The 17,546-nt window shown below is 35.6% G+C and overlaps 1 protein-coding gene across 6 annotated transcripts in view; it reads right to left on the reverse strand.

Annotated features, from left to right (window-relative positions):
• taok3a (TAO kinase 3a) overlaps window positions 1-17,546 on the reverse strand; it is a 58,865-nt gene that overhangs the window by 18,826 nt on the left and 22,493 nt on the right. For 5 of the 6 annotated variants that reach the window (XM_055039321.1, XM_055039317.1, XM_055039322.1 and 2 more), the window contains 9 exons: window positions 11,497-11,736; window positions 9,277-9,348; window positions 8,644-8,745; window positions 8,375-8,420; window positions 7,447-7,543; window positions 6,613-6,726; window positions 5,653-5,744; window positions 5,371-5,464; window positions 3,025-3,106 (listed from right to left, as the gene is read on the reverse strand). In XM_055039321.1, coding sequence (XP_054895296.1) covers window positions 3,025-3,106; window positions 5,371-5,464; window positions 5,653-5,744; window positions 6,613-6,726; window positions 7,447-7,543; window positions 8,375-8,420; window positions 8,644-8,745; window positions 9,277-9,348; window positions 11,497-11,631 — 834 coding nt within the window. In that variant the 5' untranslated portion in view covers window positions 11,632-11,736. Of the gene's footprint in view, window positions 1-3,024; window positions 3,107-5,370; window positions 5,465-5,652; window positions 5,745-6,612; window positions 6,727-7,446; window positions 7,544-8,374; window positions 8,421-8,643; window positions 8,746-9,276; window positions 9,349-11,496; window positions 11,737-12,391; window positions 12,475-17,546 lie in introns of all 6 variants that reach the window. The other variant, XM_055039318.1, reaches the window with a different exon arrangement.

Below are 17,546 nucleotides of genomic sequence, written 5' to 3' on the forward strand. Positions count from 1 at the left end.
AGCCTTTTTACTTCAACTAAACTCTAAAATAATTTTACCTTGCAGACAAATTAATGACAACTGGTAAATTATGTCAAGTAAAACAGTGAAATATCAAGCTTAAAAAGCTTGATTATTATTTTTTTGGTTTTAAAAGAAATTACAATCCAAAGGGCTAAATAATTATGAAACACTATGAGGTAGATAGTTTAGAATTTTGCTTATAAATGGTGTGATATTTCTCACATTAGTGCATGCTAATAAATATACAAGTTCTCAAAATATCTTTAGTTAATAAAAAATATTTTCTTTAATGTTTAAATTTTTTAAATGTAGTTTTCACAAATTTGAGGTCACATTATCAAGCTGTTTATGTGAAAACTAATCAAGGTGTAATGTGGTGCAAGTTGGGATGTTTTGTATATATATGATTGTTACATGCATCTCACGTGATTGATTGGTCATAGTAAATTGATGAATGACAAAGACGATTTGAGGTTTTATTTTTCTGTACCACTATTTTTAGCACTTCATATTACAGTAACCAAAAAATAAGAATAAAAAAAAAGGCAAGGATTGCTACCTCCAACACATCCTCCTACCACACCACACATTCACAGATTCACACACTGAGTCACGCTCATTCATAAAATATTGAAAGCTTTAATGGATGAATTGTATGCAATATACGCTACCAAAAAAGTACAATTTTAGATCTATTTGTAGCCTTTCCTCTCCTTCTGTACACCCTCCTTTCCATGTGACAGATGCTGGTGTAATGGGTTAGCCAGGACACAAGGGAGTGACATCACACTCTGAAAATAGCGATGCGTGATTGTCCCGTTTTTTGATGGACCTACAGTAGATCAGAATGTGGGTGGTTGGCCGACCCTGTCACACCGAACAGTTAAGACTCGGAACGATTATCAGAGTTCATGTGAGAAAATGTGACAGCCCTCCTACAGCTCCTTCTCCAAATATAAAGGGGTTTGCTGTAAAGTGCCATCCTTAAAGATTTACCATGTTGAGCATCACATATTTATGAGGATAAAAGCATTCCAACTCTTTAGCTTTTTGATGCATCGTTCTGGTTGACCAGTAGTCATTTTAGTTTAAAATAAATTATTTTTGAGTAATGTAAATTAACCTTTAATGCCAAAATATAAGTCTCAACCCAGTCCTAATGATAATAGCTGTACAGCTTACCAGTTAATGCATTTTTCATCAACACAATATGTTAAAACGTTTTAAATTGGACTTTGTTTTTTTTTTCCTCTGTCTTTGATAAAGACAGGGTTGCTATGCTAAGCTATATCAGAAAAAATTTTCATTTAATGCTCAGAAATATACATACATAAAACATATGTAAAGATGTTATCTCAATTATTTATGTATTTATTTGACTATATTTTATGGAAAACATTGTAAATACAACCTATGATATATGTCCTTCTAACAGAGGGCTAGTGAGTATTTTTTCCTAATTTATATAATTAATATCACTTGTAATAAGGAACATAGGGAGAGAATGCAATTAATCTGAAGTCAGAACATGTAGACCTAAAAGGCATGAGACTTCTGACCTGATTTTTCCTTTTAAAGAGCTTGGAGGAGAATATGCCAACACATGAGTGTACTGTTAGAAGAACAGCTTGCACATTAATGTGTGAGAAGACAAAATATGTTATTAATAACTAAATAATACCTTGGTTTAGTGTATGATTTCCACTAAACCAAGCTGAAACTAAATCTATAAGATAATTCCTTAATGTTTTGATTTGCAATTAGGATTTAGTTAGGGATGTGAAGAAGAGGAAAGTAGTGTCTAATAGGGTTAAGGTTTTGACAACAGTTCACAGCTCCTGATGTGACTGCGACATAACCTCACACCATTTCTTCGCCATCTGAAGCGATGAAGGTGTCGTAAGTCTGGGTACGGCTCTGTGCGGCTGAGCATGATCATCAAGAACATAAAGCTCTTAGCAGCCCAATAGGATTACCTGTTGGTCGCACAAACAAGATAAACTCTGCAACACCGAAACTCAACCAACCTTCATGCTTTACCCAAAGATAGGCTCACTGTGCTTACACCAAATAAATAGATTAACCTGCAGATAAACTGTATGCTTCATAAAATATTTCCTTTCATGGACAGTTTAGGTCTCTTTCTGCACTCTTTTACTTAACGCATAACACTCTGTGCAATAACCAGATAAGAAAATTACAACATACTTTGTTTTGGATACAATTTCAAACTTTTGAATATGAGATGGCACACAATCCTTAAGCTGCAACGAGGTGCTGAACATTGGGCTTATTTTGTTAGTTGTCATACGTTAGTCCTTTAAATGTTAAGTCTATAAACACATACACATGTAAAAGATAGGTTAGTTTTCTTACACATGCTGGTGAATTCAGTTCAATTTATTTATATACCGCCTATTTACAGCAAATGTCATTTTGGGTTTCTTTACAAAAAAAATGCAAAACACACAATATTTATACTTCTATCCAACTGAGGATTTTGAATTTACTTTCGCTCATTTTAGTACCTATCTAATGTCTCGACATTTTTCCCAATCTTAACCATTACTAGTACTAACCAAAACTTAATTCACACCATACAGCTAAACCTAAATAGTGGAATGCATCCAAGTGAGAAAACAGGGAGGATTTTCCACAAATGATCTCCTTGTAATGGTCCTCTATATATTTTATATACAACCACACACACACATGCATAGGCTTGAAATAGTATGCAGTCATATCAAAGGAATGTATAGACAGCAAAGATATAAACCTGCTCTGAAAAACATGACTGCAAGGCATAAAAGAGGAAGCTGACAAAAAAGAAAAAAGACAAAGAAATAACAAGCAACTCTCAGCAGGATGCCCTGTTCCTGCACTTGAAGACATTGTGTGTGTGTGTGCTTGCGTATTGGGGAGCCGTGGGTGGATGGGAATGACTCATCCTCGGGGCTCAGGGACCGACTAAGGCAGGAAGTGAGGTCATAGTTGGCAGAGTAAGAGAGGAAGCCCACTCACTCGTAGCAGCTCCCCTGACGAGGGTCTGTCCTGAGGAATTTTCAGTAGGCAGAAATCAACAAAGTTCCGGAAAGCATCCGACCTGCAAGGCAGGGATATAGGTCAATAATTATCCACACATCAAACATTAAAAATTGGGAATATTAAACAAAAATAACAAATATGTTAAATACATGAGCCCTATATATATATATATATATATATATATATTATATATATATATATATATATATATATATATATATATATATTATATTATATTATAAATATATATATATATATATATATATATATATATTATATAAATATGTAGAGCAATGAAAATACAGGCCACTGGAGATGTGGAGCTCTGATCTAAAAATATGCTTTAAAGCGCATTATGGAATAAAACATCATGGTAATGGGGTGTTGAGATAAAGTAGCCCCCGATGGCTGTGGGGATTTTAATAAAATTAATATGCAAATCCAGGGTCACAGACCGGTCAGAACATGCGCAAGCACTGCACTTTCCAAATGCCTCGCCTCCCTTTACCTAAACTTGTAGCACTTTTCTCATCTGAGGCCAACACAAGTACATGTGTGATGTGCCAATGTGTGCACACAGTGTGGCCTTGTGTTTTGGTACTGAACACTATTGAGCTAATGTCTCTACTGGTTTTATCTGGCTGGATGTTGCTAATGCCATGGGCAGCTGAAGCTCCTCCCAAAATACCACAAATCATGTGCAGTCCCACACAATCAGTCACTTCAGCACAGCGCTGGAAACCAAAACTAATTTTACAACAGGTGTTAATTGAGAATTCAGGAAAGAAAACTCTTTTTGAATCAAACTTTCATGAAAAGTAGGGATATTTAGTTAAACCTCGTCTTCAAGACAAAGATTAGTTGCCCAAATTGGATAGTATTTGCAGAAAAAGGAAATATATATTTATGTATTGCTAAAATACCCATTAAGCTGTTTATGCAGTGCCTTGGAAAAATATTCAGACTCCCTTGAACTTTGTGTCATGTTTTTTCCACAAACCTCTCTGTGTTTTACTCATTTGGATTCTTCTATTAAGCCCACAACTTTAGGATTGCAAGACTATTTCCACTGTGTCAGTGTCAGTTAATGACAGAATGTGGGCTTAATGTAAAGCATTTTGAGTGATCAGCTTTGAAAAGAACTATATAGATGGAGTGCAATTAACATTTAATGCTCACTTTACCCAGCACAACACTTGGGAAGGTTTGAAGTTTTCCTATGCTATTCAAATGCTTCATCCCTGAGTTATCTGCTGTGGTCTTGGGTTTTCACAATGCTTCGTTAATGTTTTCTGACAAGCCTCTGAGGACTTCATAAAATATTTTACATCTTGTTTTGATTTGCATTTTCCTCAAAGTACAAATTAACATCTCTTAATTTCTTCATTAAGGCACACATATCAACATCATTCAATCATTCATATTAGGGTACACCAAAGTATTCTTGGTGACAACAATGTACAGAATGAACACACACGTTTTCTTCATTTACGAGATGAATCAGGCACAAAAATGTCAAACAGTATGATAGCATCTGGTAGCACTGCAGGCTATAGCTAAAAAAAACAGAGCTTTTTCTCTCTGTGCAAGATGAGATGGTGTTGCACAGAGATAGCAAGATGCTGTTAAAAAACTGTTGGTCTAAATTAAATCTCCAAGAAATAAATAAATAAAACAATTGATGTCTGGAAGGATTGTCCCAAGAGAATCTATTAACATTCACAGTCAGGAGCTGTGAGGTTCAAAGCGCCAGCAAGATGCATGAAGGGAGCCATTTTACTCAGTACAACAGCAACTAATGTGTGCCTGGATGAAAATTATATTTAAACCAGACAAGAAAAAAAGAAGTTAATTTAAACCACAGGAATATTTTTGAATAATCCAGACTGCTTTGTAATGATGTTGCCTTTTATTACAGGGCGATGGTCAGGATGTAAATAAACAGAATTTTATTGGTCAGGGCCTCCTCCTTGCATTTAAAATAACTCAGAGAGTGACTTTGCACAAAGCTTGTCACAGGGCTCTAAAGCCACAGGGGAGTGTTAGCCTGACTGTGAAGTGCAATGAATGTTTTTTACTTTTGCTTTATGTTTCTGCTTCAGCTGGTAAAATGAGCTGATTGGTGGTGTTATAGGGACATTTGAAAATATAGTTTTCAAATGACCTTCATAGACAAAAATCTAGATAAACCTTTCCTTTTTTTGTCATTGTTCAGTTCACCATCTGACCACATGCCATGTAACAGACACAGAAAACATGGTCAGATGAGTCCAAATAGAAAATATGTTTAAGTTGGAATATGATGGAATTACTAAGACTCACCACTCATTTGACTGCAGCGTGGGAGAGTCATTCTGTGCGATGTGATATAAGGCACTCATGGCATTCATGTTGAACAAGGGAGGTTTACGCTCCGCTGAAACAGGAACAGATGGGAGAGTGAAAGACACATGGTTTTATTCTTGTGTCAAAGTTTTAAAAAGAACCAATCAGAATCACAAAGACTGAAAAACAAAAGCAGATTTCGACTAATTGTTTTGCATATTCATTTACAATAATCTAGTTAAAGTTTTTATTTAAATCACTTAGAAGGTATTTGCTTACCCAGTTCAATACAGGTGATCCCCAGCGACCAGATGTCCACTTTACCTTCATATTGACCCTCATCCATGGCTAAAATCACTTCTGGGGCCATCCTGTGGACAGATATAGGCACATGCAAACACCCCCACAGATACACAGATACTCTATTAAGTACCAGGGGGAGAGAAATCCATGAAAATGTTATAATCTGCTAAGCTTCTCAAAGCTTTTTAAGACTCTGCTATGCTGTGATAGCAGCTCGGTTTTTGGAATGTGTTCCTACAAACGAGTGTGTCAGTTTTTGTGCAAAAGACAACTTGTCTAGCTGTTTTGAAACTGATTTCACTTACAATCAAATATGAACAATGTGTGATTTATTTTTTTTCATTTTAATGTGGAAAATAGATTAACATATTTTAGTTTACAGTTATTACATGTAAAAAAAGATTAATAACTTGAAATCCCATCTAGAGATTAAAAATTACAAAAACCGATAATGTGGTCTCAATTTACGGATTTATTTCTTTACAAGCTGGATCCATGGTGACAGGAATATGACAGGAATATCAGAAAACGTTTTATGATCATGACAAAAATACATATATATATATTTACTGAGCAGTTCCAGCACCTGGAATTTTATATAAAATTTTTATCTGTTTTTAATATTAAAAACTTTTTTTTAGAAATTTAATTGTGACATTCCAGTTCATAAAAGAAATTAAAATGGAAAAAAAGAAATATAGTATCCATTATCTTCGTTGGAAAATAATCAAAAAAGTTCTTGTTAGTCTTATAAAATTTAAGTCCTTTTTAAATAGAATCATGTTCTATTTTCTGTGTTGTGTTCTTCTCTTTCAGATGTTGTATTTGTGTCCTTGGTTAAAACAGCTTTTCCAGGAAAACATATTCTCATAAAGTATTTTCGGACTTCTTAGAAAATTAAATTTTGTTGGGTTTTATTGTGTTGTGTATACTGACCAGTAAGGTGTTCCAACAAAGGAGTTGGCAGGTGAGGCAATGGAGGCAGAGCCAAAGTCAGCCAGTTTGACTTGACCCAGCTCAGTCAGCAGGATATTACCAGCTTTCACATCTCTGGGTGAGGACATGGCAAGAAGGAAGAGAGAAAAGGTGACATTATGTGGGTTAATAAAAAAAAGTAAACAAAAGAACAAGCCAGTTCCAGGTACAAATGTATTGATACCGTTCAGGGAAAAAATATATATAAGAGCTATATGACAATATCTTTGAAGATTTCACAGTGAATTAACCTGTTCATAAAAATATTTTTTATTTTGAGAACATGAAAAGATTTGTGTTATAATGTGATAATTATCTACTGTAAGTACAGATAATAACAAGATCCCATATTTGTACAAACATGGAAAAAGTTTTCACATTATAAAGTGATACAGTTGAATTTTGTTTCGCTGGAGTGACAGCTTTATACTTCCACAAAGACGAATCAGTAAAGATAAACATCCTTATTGCACTTGTTGCTGACATGCTCATTTACAGATAAAATATTCATCTCAGTCTGATATCATCTGAGTATCACAGTAATTAAAAGACGTCATCACTCCTGTCACAGCTTTCTGGCAAAACATAGTATTACAGACAAGTAAAAGAAAATATTTACTTTACACCCTTCCTGTACTTTTTTGAGAATGATTGCAAACGTGAGTGTTTTACAACTTGGTAACAAAACTTCACCTTGAGTGGAAAAACAGGAGTGTCATTACTAATCTTGCATTATTGCACTTATTCACTGAAGGTTCCTAACGGAAAATGTATTAAGCAAGTTAACTGACTCACCTGTGAATCATATTATGGGAATGTAGGTAAGCCAGTCCTAACAAGGCACCGTGGGTAATGGCAGCAATTTCCATTTCTTGCAGTGGTTTCTTATGAACTTCAGTGAAAATACAGAAATTAAAGTTAAACACCCTCACAGACAGTTACCAGCATGAAGTTTCTTAAAAGTTATGTCTTCAAATCCACTAAACCTTCAAATAACTCCATGTTTAGGGCCTAAAATCTTGGTGACCAGAGTTTTTTTCTGGTTGCATGAAGCTTAGAGTGACACAGTGTTGCTGTGCTCTACAGGCTCATAAATCTTTCAGTCCTTTACAAGACAAATGCAAGTGTTTGGAAAAAAAGACAGTTGCAAAAAACACATACTGTCATATTGTGGACACAAACCGTAGCGGTTAGTGGAAATGAACAGTGTGATCATAGTCAGCAAACTATGATCAGCATCTGTTAGAAAACTAAAAACAGGCAGACTACAAGAGCAGATAGCCTGACTAAAAAAACTTTCATCAGGTTGTTATCATAGGCATAGTTTGGGTTCAAATGTATAATGATGAGAGCTATTCTCAGAATCACAGTAACAAATAGATTTTTTTAAAAAGAAAACTCTTTTGGGACTGGGTTAGATTTATTAAGTACATGGAAAACAAACCCAAATGTTTTTGTCCCATAGTGGTCTAATAAGACAATCCTTCATTAATTTATTAAGCAGAAGCATAGAGGAGTGCTTTTTTACACATCAGGCTTGTATTTGAAATTCAGCTGAATAGACAACAGCATTGTTTACTCCACTGTGCCAGCTTTCATTTTAGTTCTACAATATCAATGTCGCCTTCTAAGAGATGGATAAGCAGAAGGTGCATTCAAAACCACAATCAGCCACTTCAATTAGGACACACGCATGAAAAGGTGTGCAACTTCATATGCTCACCCTCTAATAAATCTGATGCGGAGCCCAGGCAATACTCCATCACCAGCTGAAACAGAAAAATAAACAGCTCATATGGTTTTTGTTATCTCAGATTCAGAGCATTTGGTCAAATTTGTTTAAACTGGTGTTGCAATCTGAAAATGTATATTATTAACACTACATGAAGACAAAGAGTAATCTGAAGGAAAACACAATTTAAAGGGTGTCTGGATGAATAAAGACAAAAACAGAGACACAACAAAGGAGTGTTCGCAGAAGGGCGCACTAACCCAGGCAGTGTTGTCTTTCAAGTAGCAGCCTTTGTACTCAATGGTGTTTGGGTGTCGCAGCTGTCCCAAAAACTTAACTTCTTTAATGATGTCCTGCCACTTCTGCAAAAAAATAAAAATAAAATATAAAAAGCTTGATTGTGCTGCACCAGGAGAAACAAAAAATAAAGAATAAAGTTTAAAAAGCTTCTGAAAACATCAGACGACAGCCCTGAAACAATGCCATCTCTGTCATACATTTATAAAATAAGAAAGTTTCCAAAACCACTGAATAAGGGTTTCAGTTCAACTAGAGTGCAAGCTGTCATCACAGGCTGTAAATACAGGTTCCTAAACAGAACATGGAAAGAAAAAGTAGACAGTTTCACTTTATTTAGTTCTTTCAAACTAACTAACTGAAGCAGGAGGTATTTTATAACAGACAATTTATTATGCTAAGTTCAATCAGAATACAGACTGGGAATCTTATGCAACTCCAAACTCTATGTCACAAAGAAAGGTTGGCTGATGTTTGCCATATAGAATTTCCCCTTCAAACTTCAGCTTTTTGCAACATGTTGGAAAAATGAAACCACTAAACTGCAGTAGAGCATTCAAAAGTTAAATTTTTTGAAATTGTGAATATTTTCTTACTTCTGTGGTCTGCTTTCCATTATAGGACATCTTTTTGATGGCCACCACCTCATTGGAGTAGGAGTTACGGGCCTGAAAGAAAAAATGAGCAGATTACAGATTTGAGCGAAAACAAAGGGATACAGGCAGCAAGATATCAGAGAACCTCTTGATTTTTATTTATTTTTTGCTCTTCTTGGCATTTGTGTTGAACTACTTAACTTTCTGTGAAGACCCTAGAGTTTGCCATGGTCAAAGCCATTGATAGGGCTACAACTGTAAATAGTTACATCTATTCTTTTTACAACTGGCTTAGCAAATCTCTTTCTAGCTGCATTTCTTCCTAGATGATGCCACTAAGTGTGAACATAGCGTTGCTGGACAAGTTTTGTTGTGGTTTTGTGGATCTGCTTTATTTTCTCAAAGCCCCAGCAATAAAATCCCTGTTTTGTCAAACTGACTGCTTCTTATAAACTTGTTATGGATAATATAACAATATTTTAATTGTAAAAACATTGAATAAAACTATTATAGGATATAATGATGTGAAGGAGTCATTTTATGATGCAAAGGAGGAAGTAAAATATATAGGAACTTGTGCTTCTACACTGTCTTTAACCTACAGTAATCCCAGCACGTTATTAGTGTGCCAGGTTTTGCAGCTGCCACGCGGCTCCCATGTTTGCAGATGGTCTGCATTTCATTCAGCAGTGGATTTTCAGCAAGGACATTATTTCCACTTTGATTTTCTTATTAAAATCTCTTTGTCCTATGACTATGCAGGTGCTAAAATATTAATGAGAGAAGTTCTGATCTGTCTAAAATATAGATATGCTCGTTATAATTATCTCTATCAAGGTTAATGAGTGGCTGCAAATAACTGCACATTTCTGTCTATAAAGTACAAACACACCCTTGCTTTTGAAAGAAGATTATCAGGATTTGTAGCAGGAAATACACACTTGAAAATAAAATAATACTAAAGATGTAGAAGATCAATGTTTTATTTAAAATAAACAATATAGAGAGTTCTGAGAACGTAATGGTGCCCAATACGTTTCCTCTATGAAGGCTTAAATTCTTCAGATCATCACACAGCTAAGATCTCAAATAGAAAATCCCAAAGCAAAATGTCTGGCCTTCAATTTGTGACCTTAAGCACACCTGGACAAGAACCCAAAGCAGACCAGGCACAGTCAAAATTCTGGACCTAAGTCCAATTGAGTTGCTACAATATAACCAAAAGCAGACCGTTCATGATTGAAAAGAGGGTTAATTAAAGCAATTTTACGAAAAAGAATACGCGCAAGCATGAAAAATAAGATGTTGCAGAAGAAATCTGTAGCATTGTAATTGAAGTTATACATTTCACTTGTGCCTAGTATTTGTGTAGCATTACTAACTGTTTTTGTTTCTTTTTACTATTGTTTACTGATCTGTGATAATTATGATTACTGACGATAACCTCAACTTTTTTCAAGCTGGAAGGGAAAGATTTTAAGTTAAAGTGAACACAGCACTGGACATTATTTGTCTAACATTTGATGTGTTGTGGTTATTTGTACATGTTTGCAACTGACACTGGAAAGAAAAAGATGGCAAAGCCATACCAGTAAAAAGAAATGCAGTCCCTTCATCGACTTCACTTATTCCATATAAAGAGGACAGCTGTTTACCATGCGGGGAGGATAATCGCCCCAGCTCTACATCTGAAGTTAAAGTATGAGATGGGGTGTGCAAAAAAGAGGAGAAGAAAGAGCAAAGATGCAACATTTTCTCATCTCGCCTCCATGCAGTTTTAAAATCAAAGGCCTGATGAGTAATTAGTGAAGATTAAAATTAAAGGCAGCATAGAATGTGTTGAGAGGGGATGATTTTACACCTTAAGAGTCATTATAGATTAATTAAATTCATATAATAACAATAAATAATGGTTGTGTAAAGCAACGAGGTATATCTGTGAATTAAGATACCACATCATGTGGTAAAGAGTTAAAACCCAGCTGCATATTACGCTAAGCTTTCAGAAGTTATACCAGCAGCCTATTATTTTTAACTGCATTATTGCCAAAACTTTAAGCTGCAAAACTCTCAAGGTTTTTTTAGATAGACAACAGGGATTAAATCAGAAATAACATTAAGAAGCAGCATTTCCATTTATACTGGCATTTGATCAGTTAAGAACTTAAACAAATGCTGAACTTCTTGTTTTCACTGATAAACTGTTAGGACAGCACTCACAAAGTAGACAGCTCCAAAGCTGCCATGCCCGATTTCATGTAGGTCACAGAAGACCTCTTCCGGGTCATCTTTGAAGAAGAGGTCGGCCAGCTCGGGATCTTTCGGCACTCCTTTCCGTGTGGATGACGGCATCATGGGCTGGACATGGGCTAGGCGTCGGTGACCACAATCGCATACACACTGCCGCTGCTGCTACCGCCACCAGATGTCCACGACGGGCCCGGCATTGGCCAGCTAGACCTGGGAACACAGTTCAAAACAACATCATCAACTTTTTAGATTTTCATTATTGCATGCAAGTTTTGGGAAAAAGAATGTTAAACTCAACACATGTCTCGGTTCCTTCAAAAATACGCCTGTATGTGCCTGTACATTAAGTGTTTTTATTAGTGACTCCAGGCAGTTGGTAGGTGATTTTTAAAAAAGGAGACATTCATGATGAAGCTTTGTCGTGCTGCACAGACATGCACATAAACACGCACAAGCTTGACAGCTGAAGTTGAGTCACAGATTCATCACTTCCGCACATGCACAGTGTGTAACAGTTATACATGTGTATGGATTCGCTTACAGCAACACAGAGTGTTGCAATTTACAAGGCTGCAGCAAGGCCGTCAAGCGTGTATGCGTCCTGGACAAACTGCTCCAGTTAGCTCCACTGCACATGCAACACACACATGTGTGCAGTTGCACGACATCTCTCTGATTCCAGTCTCTCGTTCTTTTTCTGTCTACCATGAAATCTCTCTGCACATCAGCCAGATGCAGCAAGCAAATCTGGCTCCAAAGGATAGCCCCACACAGAGAAAGCTGACAAGACACACAGGCCAAGACACTAAGCATCAGCATCATACTAATCCTCTGGCCTTAAAGGGATATAAGCCATCACACTCACCCCAGAAATACCAGTCTTAAAGGCAAGGTTTGGTGCAGTCTGCCTCAGTGGCACCAGATGCACAAAGATGACCGTCTTGAGTTCTGAATGGGAAAAAGTTTCTTTCAATCTGATTTTGTGGCCAATTTCCTATCACCATTTTTGTGCAGCTCGACCTGCTGATACTAATTTCCGCTCATTTCTGTAATAAACAAAACTTTTTCAACTTGCTGCTGAATTAAATGCCCATGATAAAACAATGATCTTCTCAAAAGCAGCCCAAAGTTAGAGAGCGGCCTTTGAGAAGAAATGTGAAAACAACAAACATGGGACCTACCTTCAAACTTTACACAATCAAGATCTTTGATAAAAATAAATAAATAAAGGCCTATCAAGCATTTTTAAAGGTTTGTGTGATTCAGGTACTTAAGAAATCTTATTTAGCAGACAAGAAAGTTGTAAACTACCCAACAGTGCTTTGATGTGTTCTCGGTGAATTAGTAAAAATAAAATATCCAAAAGGAGAAAGGAAAAAAAACTGCTTGAAGATGGTAAAATAGTAACTGAATAAATGCGAAAACCACAAATGTGGGACCTACCTTCAAGCAAAAAAGAACCGCACTTTTATTTCTAATGCTTGCATCTTTTTCTGAATTGTATTTATTTCACAATGTGTATAAATCTATTGTCTATTTGCTGACCTGAGGAACGAAGCAGTGTGTCTGTTTGTGTTACTCTGTATTTGTCTGTCTTCTGGTTGCATCAGCCCCTCTTCCTCTCATCCCTCCTATTTGAGTTCTCCAGATAGTAACTGGCTCAACATCAATTTCAACTCTCTCCTCATGAAACACACACCCACTGCGCAACTGAACACATGAATACATAAAAAAAGCTTTTGTTCAGATTTCTTAACGCAGAATGTCAAAATGTGAGGAAGCAATAAAATGAAAGAAATTTAAGTAAAGTTTTCTAAAGACAGACACAGAGCACAGAAGCAGCTCCATTACATTATGTGACCCTTAGAAGCTGCATTACACCTGCTAATGTTCCGATGTACTGTCCTCTCCTTTTCTCTGTTAAGTGACAACAACAAGTTGTAACACAGGGGCCTTGGTAAAGCTCTTACCAGTCCAGTAAAGAATGTCGCTTTGTGTGTGTGCACGTGTCTGAATCTATGAAAAGTATTGTTCTAAAAGAGCTGATTAGGCAAATAGCTTAGGCAGATTAAATCTGTGCTGTGTGATTTATTTACTACATGTGTACTACTACACAACTGTATGAGCTGCCCACAAAATACCAATGGGCTAGGCATTATTGTATTATCTCTATTGTCAGGATAAAGATTATCAAAATTGTCCTATGACAATGGCAACCCCCTAACAACTACAGTTGTGGAGAGTCCATTTTATTATTTTATTTAGTGTGAAAGGGGAAGTAACAGTTTAATATATAGGTGACTCTAAAAAGAAAAAGAAAATATTTTGGGCTTGACTGAAATATAAAAAGTTTTCGATTATTCTCAGAAATGAGAACAAGATTTGAGTCAATCTTTTGAGATTTTTTAAAGTTTGCAAAGTTCTATGCAAAAATGCAAAAAGTGTGGTTATTAAAAGATGAAAGACTTGTGTTGTACCTACCACTTTCCAATGTAATAAGATTTTAACTTTGTGGCAATAACTGTGCCCCAACTGAAAATAAAAAGCCTCCATCTGCGTCATCCACCATACTTAAATTACAGTCAGGGGCCTCACAAAATCTGTGCCCGGGCACACTTTGGACTCCCTTGCTAGAGGGTAGTGACAAATGTGGAGTCAGAAACTGTGGATTTGTGGAATAAATGCTAAAGAATTAAAGAAAAACATCAATAAAAGTTAAGTCCACATTACTCCTATTCATTTGGTTCGTATGTGCACTATTACTGCAGTCTCTGCAATGGTGCATTACAGACGATGCAACATATAAACTTTAATCTGTAAAGAGGAGATTAGAGAATTTATGTCAAAATGGCCTGATATTTTGCATATACCAAACACACATCGAAAACTGTATTTTTTTATGATCCAACTCAGAAATAATTAATGAACTTGATGCTCCTCTCAAACTTTAGATGAGTGAAAAAATAATAATTTTCCACCGTTATGTTAGATGCATGCACAAAATAAAAGGGCCAAAGATTAACTTCAGCCTCATTCTAGTAATTATACATGTATGCATGTACATGAAAGCATCCATGTGTTAAATGTGGGTCAATATGCTCACATAAGAAATGCATAAACATACAGATACTTCCTCCTGTCTAAGCCTCTTGTGCTTTACTAATTATGTCAAATTGCTATTAAAAGACCAGGTTTATTACAAGCATGGATTATTTAGACATCATATTGTTTTATCTTTGCCAATTAAACAGAGAAAATATTTCTGTGTATAAGTAAAATTATTTTAATGAAGACCTTTTTAGACAATTATGAATAAATATTTTAGGTTTATTTAAATTATTCAAAGTAGTAGGGTATGTTATCTTCATGACAGTTTGAATTTACCTTTAATTTTAGTTTCTCATCTTTTCCACTGAAGTGTCTGTTTTTAGTTCTGGCATGCAAACCTCATACTTTACGTTTACAGCTTTCAGTTACATTGCTACAAATACAGTTAAAAGTAAGTCTCACAAAAGTTATTAACGGGTTTAGGTCAACTGATGAAATCCAAACCTTGTAAATGTAAACTTTTTTATGATGAAGAAATTGTTAGAAAATAACCAACAGTAACATTTAGATTTTATTTCCCACAGGAACATTTCAGGGGTTCTCGAGAAGGCTTTAAATTGACAGGGCTACTTACTGCAACTACATCAAGGGTTTTGTAGTTTTCTCCAGGCATAATAATGTCTAAAGTTTTCAATGAAAGAATAAATTAAGGATGTGGTTAAGAGTAAATAGTACTTTTCAAACATTCAAAGTTAAAAGGTTAAAAAAAATCTTTATTTCAAAAAGTTCCATGTTGAATTTTGTAAACTTTGATCTATTGCTGCCAAATTTAGAATTACACTAATAACCAGAAGCATCTATTTTGTTTTAAAATGCCTTTCATTGTAAACAAAGCACATACAAGTTCCTAATTAGTAACACAATCGCATACCGAAATAAAAAGGAGGAAACTATCTGATAACAATGTGTGCATTTGAATACATTGATAACTTGGATGCATAAAAGGCTTCTTTAAAACTACGTCTTATCCTGCTGGTCTCGGAGCTTCATCAGTTCTTTCATGTCTCTGCTCAGATTTCCCCTTCCTTTTTCTTAAACAAGAAAAAGAAAGTCTTTGATAAAGAAAATGTTTTCTTCCTTCATCATTCATTTAATCCATTCCTCCTTCTGAGATTCCGTTTGACAGTGAGTGTGATCACAGAGTATTGATGCACATAGAAGCATGAACATTAATATTAGCACATTTCACTGCATTTCTTTCAGAGTGAAAAGAAATACATTAGCACAGAAACAGCTGATGTATAGAGAGAACACACAAGCATCCATATGTGTGTCTGTGTGTGCAGGCGTTTGCGTGTGCAGGCGTGTGCGTGTGCAGGCGTGTGCGTGGATTTGCATGGCCAGGGGGTTTATCAGCTTAGGCCAACCCCCTCCCAGCTTTCGACACAAACAGGAATTAGACAGACTGTGGGAATTCTTACTGGGATTCAAATTGCCAGATCTAATGGTGGGAGAAAAGAACTGTGCTGATGAAGTTTATGAGACTTATGTGTGTCAAAGTGAAAGCATAAAAATTACGTAATAACTCAGTTCCCTTAACTCCTACTATTCTAAAGAGCAGACTTAGGACTTTAAGTTTTTCTGTGCATTTGTCAGTGAGTCTTTGGATCAAACACACTCTTAACACTCTTAATAATAATAATGTGCACTTTAATAATTCTGTATCATAAATACAGATAAAACATACTGTGAACAGACAGAGCCTCTCATCTCAGAAGAAATCAAAGTCCTCAGAGTCCACTGCGTGTGTGTGTGTGTGACGTATGCTTGCGTATGAATGTGTGAGCCTTCTGCATTACAGTAAGTGGGTCAGCCTCGTTACTGTATGAATAATAAAAAAAAGTTTATTTTAAGCATGATACCAGCTTGCTAACGAAGAGAAAATTTAAACGCAGTATATGTGAAACAGCTGTTAGTTTTTAGTATGAATTGTGACATTGGTTTATTCTGAGAATGTACACAAATACATACTATCTGGCACGTGTGGAATTGGCACAGTCATTTTATTCAAATGTCATTACTGCACTGCAACAGCAGAAACTCCGTTTTCTTTCTCATGCTGCACAATATATCAAAATCACAGTCATTGTTACAGTTTCTGTGTGTACAAAAGGAATTTCATCGGTGAAAAGGAATCTTAAAATTTGACTGTTAGATATTACCTAGAAAAACTCCCAAACTAGGATAACAGCAACTAGGTTCTCCTCACATCAAATGTGATATGTTGTTAGACAAAGGATCATAAAATCATATTAAACCAAAAAAGGAGACATGCTAGTGTTAGCACAGCACTAACTTAAAGTTCAACACTTGGAGCATCAGCAGGAGCAAGAGAGTTTCACTGCAGTTCGACTGCAGCTGTATGTGATGAGTCAGATATACATCCATTTAAGAAGCGATGCATAGTTTGGTTCATATACAGCACTGATTGCAATGCCTTTAATACAGGATGGGACTAGAACTTTGCAAATGCCTGAATCAAGGCACTGTTATGAATTTTATAATGTTGATATAAAACCAATAAATAAGTATAATACAAGTAGGTATCTGAACCCTAACCTTTATTAACTAATCAGCATGTGATTCAGCAGAGCAGGAAGGATTGCCAACAGCCCTGCAAACCCACGTACTTGACTTTTGGTAAAATTGTAACGATGAAGGTTCTCTGTGCAGCAAAGACAATTTTATGTTATTGTTCAAATCAAAAGATCTCGGAAACAACGGCTCAATCTCAGGCTTTCATCACTTACTACAATATGGAGTTGATTTAGCAAAAATACACCTAAAGAAAAACAAAGTATCAAACCCTGACTTTAAAATATCACCAAAAGTAATTTTAGATCACATAACTATTATATTAAAAAAACTAAATATTTTTTTTTTTGACAAATAGAAATAAGTGACATGGTTTT

This window comes from Poeciliopsis prolifica, unplaced genomic scaffold (assembly GCF_027474105.1).
Source record: "Poeciliopsis prolifica strain line A6 unplaced genomic scaffold, Auburn_PproV2 SCAFFOLD014, whole genome shotgun sequence".
Taxonomy (NCBI): Eukaryota; Metazoa; Chordata; class Actinopteri; order Cyprinodontiformes; family Poeciliidae; genus Poeciliopsis; species Poeciliopsis prolifica.